This window comes from Anomalospiza imberbis, chromosome 1 (assembly GCF_031753505.1).
Source record: "Anomalospiza imberbis isolate Cuckoo-Finch-1a 21T00152 chromosome 1, ASM3175350v1, whole genome shotgun sequence".
NCBI lineage: Eukaryota > Metazoa > Chordata > Aves > Passeriformes > Viduidae > Anomalospiza > Anomalospiza imberbis.
The window spans coordinates 50,067,556-50,079,923 of record NC_089681.1 but is presented as its reverse complement, the minus strand read 5'-3'; the positions used below and the strand labels follow the sequence as shown (position 1 = coordinate 50,079,923).

At 40.4% G+C, this 12,368-nt stretch overlaps 1 protein-coding gene across 38 annotated transcripts in view; it reads left to right on the top strand.

Annotated features, from left to right (window-relative positions):
• EPB41L3 (erythrocyte membrane protein band 4.1 like 3) overlaps positions 1 to 12,368 on the top strand; it is a 143,102-nt gene that overhangs the window by 90,142 nt on the left and 40,592 nt on the right. For all 38 annotated transcript variants that reach the window (XM_068191905.1, XM_068191866.1, XM_068191894.1 and 35 more), the window contains exon 4: positions 11,182 to 11,286. In XM_068191905.1, the coding sequence (XP_068048006.1) occupies positions 11,182 to 11,286 (105 nt within the window). The remainder of the gene's footprint in view (positions 1 to 11,181; positions 11,287 to 12,368) is intronic.

The following is a 12,368-nucleotide window of genomic DNA, read 5'->3' as shown; positions in this document are numbered from 1 at the left end:
GTTGCCATTTCCAGACGCAAACTAAGTAAATCTTCACTTTATTATCATCCTCTAAATATATTAGCATGTCAAAGAAAATCTTAATGCCTCATATGGGTGATTTTTTTTTTTTTTCAGTTGAGCCCCATGCAGCACCGGGCTGCTTTTATGTTTTCTCATCCTTGTCTGTTGATACAGTGAACAGAATATCATAGACAGGACTGGGTGGTGAAATATCTGCTTGCAAAGCAAAGTGTTGATAGGCAGCAAGGTCTGTCTCTCATGGTTTATCTCACTCTGGCAGAAATGTTTTTGATCTGAAGTGGATAAAGCTTGGATGTAGCTTAAGAACAGGATATGTTAGTTTTCATGAAGACCCCAGCATTGATGGTGCAATACCATCTAAAGTACCCCAAATCTAAAAGCCTGATCATCCTGCTCCCTCTTCTGCCTCAAGAGCGTCTTCCTCTGCAGTGTAGTTTTTTTTTTTTTCCACTCCAGACTGGCAATGTAGGTCAGAGAGAGCTCTGTGGCTTTTAAATTCATATGGCAAGATTACTCTGTAAATCGGACTATGTTGACAGGAGAGCTTTTTCAGCTGAAAATAAACAAACTGTTTATGGGGTTTTTTTGTTGATGTATGCCAAGGACTATTTATATCTCAGGTAGTGATTGGTTCCCCTTGCTATGTTGATACTAGGCTTGTGCACAGTTCGTTAGCACGTGAGATGAGGAGAGATGAGTGTTTCCTGAATTTGTCCAAATGTAGGTAGAATAAGGAAAATATTTATAGCCGCCACTGGAAAGCTTCAGCTGCTGTAGTGAATCTCAAGAGACCCGCCTGAGTTACTGCAAAGTGTCTTGCAGGAGGCGGTAGGGCAATCAGGAGGCATTAAGCCAATGGATCAGCTGCATGTCTAGATAAAATCCAAGCCCAAACAATCTGTGCTCCCAAGAAAGCTGAGTGGGGGGGTTACTTTCTCTGCTGAAAAGCCTTCATAAATGGAATACTGTTTATTATTTTATGTCATGATTTAGCAAATGTGTAAAGCTAATAAATGTGCTGAGAACAGAACTTCTAATTGAGAAATTGTGTCCACTGTTTTTATATTCATTTATCACAGAATAGTGCTCGTAAGCTGGTAGCAGACCTCAGTTTATATGGTATTCATTCTTTTGATGCACTTGGGATGCATTTGATAATCATCACGTTTGACAAGTATTTCTGTAGCCATTGTGCACATGCAGACACGGCTCTCACACTTGCACATACAAAAACATGCTCCAGAGTGTTTATTTTTCATAATATTTTTCATGCTCCCAGCACAGTTGCATTGTCATGAACGGAGTGCTCGCTATTTTTTCCCAAGGATGCAAACTGTGCAGAGCACCCATTAGGACGCTTAGAGCTTGTGTGGTACCAGTGCTGGTGTGATTTCTGCTGCTGATGTAGAAGGCAAAAACCCTAATTTGGTTTGATGCCAGAATCGGGACTAGGTCACCAATCTTCTTACTGGGATTTAGCAGTCCTCCGTGTTTTTTTAGATTAGTGCTGGCTGTTTAGGATTGCCAGCTCAAATGGCATTAAAGAAGGTTGCCCCTGATAAAAACTATGTCATATTATACAATGTCATTGACATTTGCTGCAGGTATCTAACTGTAGCATAGGCAGTGTTACGTATTTATCTGTTGATCTAAATGCTTGGTTAGTGGTTGACAGAAAAGGTTATTTTCAGGAATGGTAATACATTTCAATATGGTGTGTTACAATAAATATCAATAAGATGCTGAATTATAGTACTACCATCATGGGGGGAAAAAAAGAAAGTGATCAGTCATCACTGTATGTTAAAATACCTTCTCAACTACTCTGTTTCCTTATGTGGCATCACTTATATGTGCAAAGCAGTATAAGATAGTGTTCTAAATTAAAAGGTAGAGACGGATATGCAAAATATTATTGCAGGTTTTATTTCAAACTATTACTCTATATCAGTCACCTACTGGGATGTTTTATGAAGGTTCACACATAAAGAAGTTAATAAAGAAATAGAACAGTTGGAGAGCTTATATTGATATGCAGCTTTCAGGAAAAGCATTTCTGTACATGAAGTAGCTTCATAATGAAAAAGAAAAGTATTTTTAATATAGCTTTTATTCAGAAAAATCTATTTGAAATTGCCTAATTCTTAGTTCTCCCCACTTTTGGCTAAATATTTTATTAAGTAGATATTATCTGGAATTTTTCACTTGGGACATTTCCAAACGCAATTTACCACTAAAGTATGGAAAATTTTTGAGAACCAAAAATGAATGTATTTCACTTTGAATGTTTTCTTGGAGTGTGTCTTTTTTCCCTTTGCATCCTGAAAGGCTGGCAAAAATGTCTCGGTTCAATATCTCCTACACTTGCTGGCCAACTGCTTACAAACTGGATGAGAGCATTCTGTCCATCCTAGGGATACATTTATGAACATTTATTATTAATGATTATGTGTTATATTTTGAACATTTATGTCTCCTCCTCATCCAGGGAAGGGTGACAACGATTCTCAGAGGGCTGAAGCACCTCTCCTGTAAAGACAGGACTGAGAGGGTTGGGGTTGTTCCGCCTGGAAAGGAATCCAGGTAAACCTTATTGTGACGTTCCAGGAGTTAAAGGGGGCTTACAGAAAAGAGGGAAAGAGACATTTTACTTAGACAGATAGTGATAGGACAAAGGAGAACTGTTTTAAACTAAAAGAGGGAATATTTAGATTGGATGTTGAGAGGAAATTCGTTACTGTGAGGGTACTGAGACACTGGTTGCCCAGAGTAGTTGTGGATGCCCCATCCCTGGAAGTGTTCAAGGCCAGGTTGGATGGAACTTCAAGCAGTCTGATTTAATGGAAGGTATCCCTGTTTATGATGAGGGGTCGAAGTAGATGATGTTTAAGGGTACTTTCTACCCAAGCCATTGGTTTATAATAGTTTGCATATGCAGATTTTTTCTGCAAGAAACAAAGTAGTTGGAATAAAAAGACAATATGAGTAAATTTCCTTTATTTTTAAGCTTTTTTTTGTTGGTCTGTGAGGAAGAGGGGAGTAGGGCATTTGTTCTTTGCTTTGTCAATATATATCCTACCTTTGTGTTTGGTGTACAGTGTTGCACTGCTAACTTTGGCAAAGGTTTTTTTCCCTAGGAGAAATGACTTGAAAATGTTTTGTGGAATGCCTAGAACATGACTTGTAACACATTGAACTTTCAGATGAATTAACTGTTATTGATGTTTCTGGAACTGCCAGTGCCATTTTCAGCAAACAGCAGGGGATTTAGAGACCTAAATTCCAGTGGTTAAGTCATGTTATGCTCACAGATGCTTTTATCCTACACATTACACATGTGATATTTACTTCAGTAAACCAGAGGAAAACTTGCTGATTTTCAGCCAGTTAAGACTCCAGGAAAGATTCTCTATCTTGTTTTTCTTTATGGATTCTCCTCACTTAGTTTCCTGCTGGGAGCTTCAGTTGAGAAACACAAGATTTGAAGAAATTCAGGAACTGTTTTCTCTCCTGTCACCTTTCTGTTTCATCTTCTTTTCCCTGTGGGGAGAAACTGTGGAGAAGTATAAACAGGGAAAGAGTAAATCCTTTGAAAATGCAAATTACAAATGTGTAGAAGTGAAATGAAGTTAAACTTCTTCAGAATGACTTTTTCACTTATCTTCCTTGAGAAAAAAAATTGCTATGTCTTTCTGCTGGCTTCAATCAACACATGCTCAAAAAACATGTCCTCCATGTTTGGAAATTTTTTGGCCTAAAGTGCAATGATCAGCTTCTAGAATTTCTCAATTCAGCTCTTTGGTTCTTGAACAGCTCAAAGTCTTCTCAGGAAAAACATGGGAAATGTATGTTGATTATTATTTCATTTACAGATAAAAAATGTGCTCCTTACCAGAACGACTGTGTGAGTTTAGAATCTCTGACTGACTTTCTGTAGATGGAGAAGCAACATGATGTGGCCACAAGCTTCTCTACATTTGGAACTACAATGAACATCCACTTACAAATTCACATCTGTTTTTGTGCATGTATTGTATGCATCAGATTATATACATACTTGCCTATGCGTATTAATTTATGACATATGTGTGATGTTCATATCCCTCCCCCAGAAATGGGATTCTTGATACAAAAGTGATCTTGCAGGCCTGGTAAATTTAGCTTACAAGTAGTGAATATTTGCAGAAGTATTGTTGTTTTTTTGTTTTTGTTTTTGTTTTTTCTGGGATTTGGCATATATTTTCTGTAAATGGGGTAGTTTATGAGGAAAGAATGAGAACTTGTCAGGAGGCTGGAATTCAGAGACTCAGCTGGGGGAATTTTGTTAAGAGAGTGCTCTCTGTGGTGAGTACAAAGTATTCCTGACAACCAGTTAATCATTTTCACTTCTTTGTGTTGCAAGAATAATTGGAGAAGCTGCAACATGGGAAGGGAGAAGCTTCCCGTTGTGTACGTTTCTTATTTGTTGCCATATACATTTTAAGTTTTTCAGGTGTTTTACTTGTGTTTGTGCATAGGAGACTACCACACAGCCCAGGCAGTGTAGAAAATGAAAGTATCAAGCAAATTAAATTGCAAAAATTAATTTAAATTGTAACAGTAAAATGAAATAAAATCAGTGGTCTGCACACAATTGGAATCTTTTTCATCAAAAAAAACATTGAAACGTTGGAAAGGGAAAAAAATTAGCTACTTCTTCCCCACCAGAAGGAAGAGAGGAAAAGGAAGAGGTTAGTACAGCCACATGCCAAAATACATTGCAGCATGCAAGGCTAGAGCCAGCCCACACATTTATACAGTGCATTGTTGAGATCCATTGGAAAGTGCAAATGCTAATTAGGAATGTGAACCAGATAACCTCAACATCAGTTCGAGTCCAATTATTCGTACTGGGATTTCATGATACTGATCTGTTTGTCCTTATTCCAGAGATCCTGCCTAACTAGAGTTATTACAGTAATTGTATGAGTTGCATGCCAGGCTAGAGCTAGTGTGACATTGCTCACTGGCAGCTTGGCAGCTTTTCCCAGGAAGGCAGCAAGGTTATTTGTATATGTATTTGTGCAGAAAGTTACGTGCAAGCTCTTTTCTTTTAAAATCCAGGTCCACAGCTGTGATACATTTTAATCTTGTTGAGCTCCTTGACTGATCAGAAAGGGAAGTTTCAGTTCATCGGGCTGTCCTGACCTTGTGGCTGCTGTGCAGTGGAGTTGATGGTTATTGGTGGCAAAAATGAATCCTGTTATAGATGTTTGGCTGTAGAACTCTGTTCTCACTTTGTGTTTTCCCTAACACTGCAAAATTTCGTCTGAATGTGATCTCTTGTAATTGATTCCATGCTGCAAGCAGCCCTTGCTCAGCGTTCTGCACCCACATGAGACTGCAGCATTGAATGCCAAAGCAGAACCGCCCCAAAGTGCGTCACTTTGGAGGCTGCAATGGTTTTCATTTCTAGGAAGCAGAGAGGGCTGCTTGCTGCTTATCAGCTCCTCATCCTGTTTCCCTGTCAGTGAAAGGAAGGTAATCTGCTAGTGAGCAAAAATAGAACCTTGATAATGCACCAACACTACCCTGTAATCAGACATGGAATCCCTTAGCACATGGGGAGGTGCACAGGGATCCCAGTATCACGGCCATGCTGGTTCAAAGGGACTGGAGGGGCCCCTGACATGAGCAGGGCAGTGGCCAGGGCAGTGAGCAGGTGTGGGCAGGCCAGCTGTGGCATTGCCTGGCCAATGCCTTTAAACCCTCTGAGAACAGAGGCTCCTCAGCCATGTTGAGCTTCCAGTCCCAGAATGGCATTGCCCCGCCAGTGAGAAGTCTGTCAGACAGAGGGTTGGATTCTGTCTGAAAGAAGCCTGAGTACTGACAGGTCCTCAGCATGGATGGCTCTAGCTGGCATAGAGCTAGGAAAGATGGTTGGTCCTGTAGGTTGGAGGTTACCCAACAAGTGAAAGTGGGTCATTCAGGGTGAGGTGCAACAGAAGAGGCTCAGGCTGCATTATCAGGGTGGGTGCCAATATGGCCTGCAGGAAGACTGCAAATGATTGTGTTTCAGGGACAGGGCAGGTTTGCCAAACCAGGAGCCACAGCAGCTTGAAGACCTTTTGGAGAGGTGGTGCCTCCTGGCATGGGGCAGCCAAGCTTACTGCCTTTCACAGAAATAAAATCTGTCTCTTGGAGGTGGCAGATCTGAATCCTGATAAATTTTCCTCTGGCACAACTGGCTTCCAGCCTGGGATGCACGATCCAGCACATAACATTTGAAATCTTCCTCATCTCTTCCCTATATTTTACTGACTCCCAAAGGAATTTTCTAGAGTCTTTCTACCACCTGTAGGACAAGGAAGTTAGCATCATATCTTTGTATTAAGTTGTTGGTTGCTCATTTTCTATGTCATTTTCCTTGTGGCTTTACACAGTACAGTAACATACGAGTTTGGTAGCTGGGTTGGCACAATACAGGGGTTTTATTACTCAAGGGTCCTGATGGGCAGAAAGGTGAACAGAAGTCAGTGATGTTCCCTGGCAGAACAGAAGGTCAGTGCCATCCTGGGCAGTATTACCAGCAGGTTGAGGGAGATTATTTTTTCCCTTTACTCAGTCTTGAAGTGCTGAGTCTGATTCTGGCTTTCCCAGTACAAGGGAAACATGAACATACTGGACAGAGTTCAGCAAAGGGCCACAGATGTGAGAAAGGCCCTGGAGTATGTCTTTTACAAGGAAAGGCTGAGAGCTGGAGCTGTTCAGCCTGGAGAAGAGAAGGCTGAGGGGGATCTTAGCAATGTGTATCAATGTCTGATGGGTGGAGTGAAGAAGACAGAGCCAGAATGTGGTCAGGGGTACACATTTGCCACAAGAAGAGACAAGGGGCACAAAGTGAAAGACAGGAATTTCCATTTAAACAGAAGAAAAGAAAAATTCACTATGAGAGTGGCCCCCACAGGCTGTGGAGTCTCTATCCATGGAGGTATTCAAGACCAAAGTGGGCATAATCCTGACCAATCTGCTTTAGGTGGTGCTTCTGGAGAAGGGAGGATGGACTATGCAGTCTCCAGAGGTGCCCTCCAGCCTCAGCCAATCAGTGGTTCTGTGATTACCATACAGTACATAGTTTGTGGCTGAAATGATAACAAAGGCTTGTGTTTTTTCACTTTGATGATGTTTGCTTATTATTTGCTTTACAGCTTATGGGTTTAATCATAATAAAGGAAAACTTTCTTATTGTTCTGCACTAAGAAATACTGAATGTTGTACCTAAATGTCTGCCAGGGAGAATAATTGACTTGATAATAATCTTGTTGTCCAGGCAGAGCAAAGGTGGAAGTACTTTAATTTTTGAGCTCTTCACTCTGTGTTCACACAATCTTGGTCTGATGATCTTTAAATATGATGGGGGTATGATGGAGGGATAATGGGCTGAAGGAGATGTGGAAAGATATGAGCATGGCACAGATGCCAATTAGGGGATAAGAAAGCCTTTTGTGACCTTCAGCATCCCAAGGAAGGAGAAACTTAGGTTCAAAGCTGAGGAGAAGCTGGTGAGAAGAGAGGCTATTTCTCCTTGTGTGTGAGAATTGCTGGCAGGCACTGGCTTGCCAAGTTTGCTGCTGCTGGCTCCTTTCACTGGGAACTCCACCAGGAGGCTGTTTATTCCCATTCCAGCTTCAAGAGAGAGTGCTGGCCTTTATAGACCTGTAGGGATGAGGCTGTGAAAAATCGTAATGTTTTTGCTCCCAGACCTTTGTGTTCATTTATACTGTTTATTCTGTGTGTTTACTTTACCTTCTGTTTACTTGATTTCCCAGAGCTTAAGCAGACCGTCTTTTTTCACATCTGCACATTTTCTTTCATACCATTCATGCCTGAAAAATATCTAAGAATATTTCTAGTGGATAATCTTGCCAGATTTACCTTTCAGATTTTTTTTTGTTTTGTTTACAAAGTCAGTATTTTATAGCACAAAGTTTTCTGGTTTTATTTATTTTTTGATCTACATTTTTGGACTGCTGGGAATTGATTGGCATTTTTGGCATTAACTTGTGATCCACAGTAACCAGCAGACTGTCAATCTTTTATTGTCTTAGAATTGTCACTCCAGCATAATGGAAAATGAAGGTTTAGGATAGATTGAGGAGCTGTATGAATTTGTAAGTTGACCTTTCTCTTCTCCTCCCATTCTCTCCCTGACAAAGCAATGATATCCTTGCCTTTCATGGCAGGGCTATTTGGGCATGCAGTAAAACAAAAACAAATAACAAGGGCAAAAGAGGTCTGTTCAATTGCTTTAATTATATATTTCTTAGTGAATCTCCTACTTTCCTGTGGATTTATGCAACAGCTTCCCTTCACTTTGTTTCTGTGCAGTGATGCTTTAGAAACAGTGTGCTTGCTCGCAAGACAAAGTGGCACTGCTGCCTATGTGCAGGGGCATGAGGATTTCTCTTGCTTTAGAAGAACAGCAGGGGTGACTCCATTTTGTGCTGCTCCAACTCCCAAGATGATCAGAGTCCTCTAAATCCTTCTCCCACAGGTCATCTCTGACCTGGGAACCAGCAGGGTGAGGGGCAGTGGTGAGGCTATGATGTGAGGCTCATCCAACACTCAGTGTAGGTGTTTGGACACTAATGGCTGTTTCCATTAGAAGTGATCTTGGTCAGGCTTTCCCTCAGCCATCCCCAGTTCTTACCTCATGATGGTGAAGAGAAGACCCTGGCCAGGAGGGACTGTTAGTTACTGTTTGATTTCTCATGTCCTCTTGCACCACCAGCAGGGTTTTTCCCCATCCTGATATTGCAGGAATTTTGTGGAAATTTGCTTATGTACAACTTGGACATCTTCTTACAGGAGGAGGAAGAGGAGGTTACATTGCCATAAAAATTGTTCCAGATTGCTGTAGTTACTCTCACTTGCAGGGTGTAGCCAAATAAGAAATACTGAACACTGAGGGTTTTCTGGGCATTTGGTTTTTATTACAGCACAGTCCTGCGCAAGGGTTTCCTGTAATTCCCTGTTAAAACACCATACCTTGCAGCTGCTAGCTACTATTTCTCAAAACAGACATCTGTGTAGATCTCTGTAGCTATGGATTGACCACATAAAACAGCTCCTGTGTTGGCCTTGAGGGACTCTTAAAATTAAGAGAGCACTGAAGTGCCACAATTCAAATATAAGTAAATGGTGCACTGGTGCAGACATAGTGTTTTTCAGAGCTGGTGTACTCTAGAGTTAACCTGCTTGTTTTTCTCAATTCAGTACAACTACTTAGTTTGTTAACAAGTAGAAGAGCAAGAAATTAGTCAAAATGCAGCATTGCTTGCTTACAGCAGAAATGTGACCATTTTGGCTTGAAGTTTCTGAGTTGGTTCCTCTCCACGCACTAGTATTAAGATCTTTTTTATCCGCCTCTTTCTCTACAGAGAGCACCAAGTATAAAACCACCAACCTCTTGTTACCTACTTTCAAGTTCAGGGCGTGAAGAATTAACTAAACATTTGTTTGACATTATAAAGGAGCTGGGGCATATTTATGCTTCCTACTTACAGGGTGGAAAGCATGTGACACACAGAACAAGGCCCTAGAGCTATTTGCTCAAATAATGCTGGAAGGCACAGTAAAAGAAGTTACAGGAATACACTTGTAATGCACTTCTGGGCCTGGTTTTTCATCCTCAGCTGGAGAACATTTTTTAGGCCACGCTTCAGTTTCTCCATTGATAAAAATGTAAAGGATGTTTTCCAGTGTCCTTTCTAATATACCATTTGAATGGCAGTAAAAATACCAAATTTAACACAAATTAGTTTATGCTGCACAACTCCCTCCATCATCTCTTGTGATATTTTCACTGGGTGTTAGGCAGCAAGCCTCAGTTCTTTCCTTTTTTTTCTCTTGGCTTGCTTAGGACTTCTAAAATAGTTTGAGGCCAGCATTGGGCTCCATGGGTTTGTTGGCATAATTGTGTCAGCTTGGATTTTGAACTACCCTCTCCCAGCCAAGGCTGTTGGGCTGGAAGCACAGTCCGGGTGCAGCTCTGTTGGCAGAGGCATGTCAATTTGAAGGTGGCTTTCTCTCCTCTTCTTTGTCAACTGCCTGCATTGCCTTTGAAGCAAGTAGTGTGTTTCCAGTCTGCTTCTAGTCATGTGTATGCTATAGATAAAGAAAATGCTGCGCTGACATCAACTAAAATATTTATGCATGCGTGTGGTCAGAATAAAGTGGGAAGATTTTTTCCTTTAGCTGAGTTGCGCTTTGGGAAGCAGGCAGTGATGAAACACAGTGATAAATATGGCCCAAATAATTTTGAATTGTTTATCATAGTTAATGCATATCAAAGTTGGCATGTGTAGGTTATAAAGAGGATGTTTCTGTCTGTTTGGTTTTCTGGAGAATTATTTTCTCAATTTCACGTACAACGCTGAGAAACAGGATGACCTGAATTTTTACTGTCCAGTATGATAGATACTACAAAGCTTCTGCTAAGGGCTCTAGATGTTGACAGTGAGAGGTCTTCTTATCTGACATGCCAGCAGTAAAGAAGGTTAGTGGGGCACTGGAAGGCTGTTTTTTTACTCAGCTGCGTTCTCAGTCAGATACTAGGCTCTTCCTGTGATTTCCGTAGATGGCATAATCACATTTCCCTGTGTATTAGACAAAAATGGGTCCTGAAACCAGTCTACACTGTTACTGAAGGTATCTATCAGTCCACACTGAAGAAAAAGTATGTCCATGTTTGCTTTTTCCTCCAGTGGATTGCCCCCCCAGTCATAACTTTGATAATCCATGACCAGGAATATTTCGTACTGCTATTTGTTGTTACTTGTACCCAAAGAATTGCTTTGGTTTGCAGAGGTGTGACCTCATCATGCTCTTGGAGCTGCAGTTTCTGAAAGACAGAAGAGATTTTCCTATTGGAAGTTGAAACATGACATGACTTATTTTTAACTCTGCAAGAAGACTTGAGGTTTTAGGAAAAGAGGATTTGCCCGATTCAGCAGATTCTTGTGAAGCTCCAGGTCAATAGGTTGGAAAGATGGATGTGTTGATTTGAATAATTTTGAGGTTACTGGTTTGACAGAAAAGGTGTTATTTTAATGCTTATTTTACTTTATTTCACAAACTTAAGCATCTTTTTGTTTGTTTTCTGTTCATTTCGCACAGAAACGTTCCAGAGGTCAAGTGCTATTCGACAAAGTGTGCGAGCATCTGAACCTTTTGGAAAAAGACTACTTTGGGCTAACATACAGAGACACAGAAAACCAAAAGGTAACCCACAAAACTGCAGGTGGCCTTTGGCATGTGAACATCAGAACTCCCTGAGACACTCCCCAGACAGATGTAAACAATCCAGAAGTTGGCTTTATCTTCCTTGCCAAGTTCCATAGACACACTTTGAGAGATTGTTTTTTGTGACTCTACTTCTCAAGAGGATCTCCTGTGTTTCCTTGGGTTCCCTCTCTTTTGGCAATTTATGACATGGACGATATTAATCATATAGCTGGTGCTCTTTCTAATATGATTTATTCCTTTATTGTCATAGATGGAAGTCAGATTTACACTTAAAGATACACTGCAAAGCAAATAATACTAAAATATGGCTTAATAATAGTGGTTGGGACACAAATAGACAGGAGGTGCCTGATTGTTCCTGCTAACTGCTAAGATAAGGGAAGTCTCTAAGCCTTGACTTTATCTTAGCATTGTTGCTGATTTTACTAAAGACATTAATCTTCAGAAGCAGTTGGTAGCAATAGTGAATCACGTTCTGCTGTCCTGCATTCCAACTTCCATATTAAATAAGCTGTGCATTCCAAGTGTCAAAGATGATCTAATGTGAAGGTGTTTGGGACACATTACTGTGAAAGAGAAAGTATCAAAGGATAATTTAAAATATGTTGTGTTATTTTGGCATTTTAAAATAAATATTTTAACAGAAACTAGTACAAAACTTCTTAGCAATATGCACAGTAGCTCAGCAGAGCTCACCAGCTGAAGGTATTTTGTGTTTTGCGAGTCCTGAAAGGTCTTCCCAGATGGAGCTGGAGCTTCTACTACTTTTTTAGCTGCTTATGTCTTTGGGAACAACAGTTGTGTTTTCTAGGCTTCCTTATGTTTCAAATATATAAGATATTAAAGAAATCAATCTTATTGTTTCTTTTTCCCCCTTTCTTTTTACAGACTTCTTTGTTTCTAATTCAGAAAATCACTTAAGCAGATACTTGGTCCATGCCAGTGCAAGATAATGCTTTAGCATGTGCTTAGTTTTGAGTTTTGAGAAAAGCTAGGCAGAAACCTAAGTGCATTTTCAGATAGGTATGCTTTCCTATGGGAAAGAGAAGCATGGATTC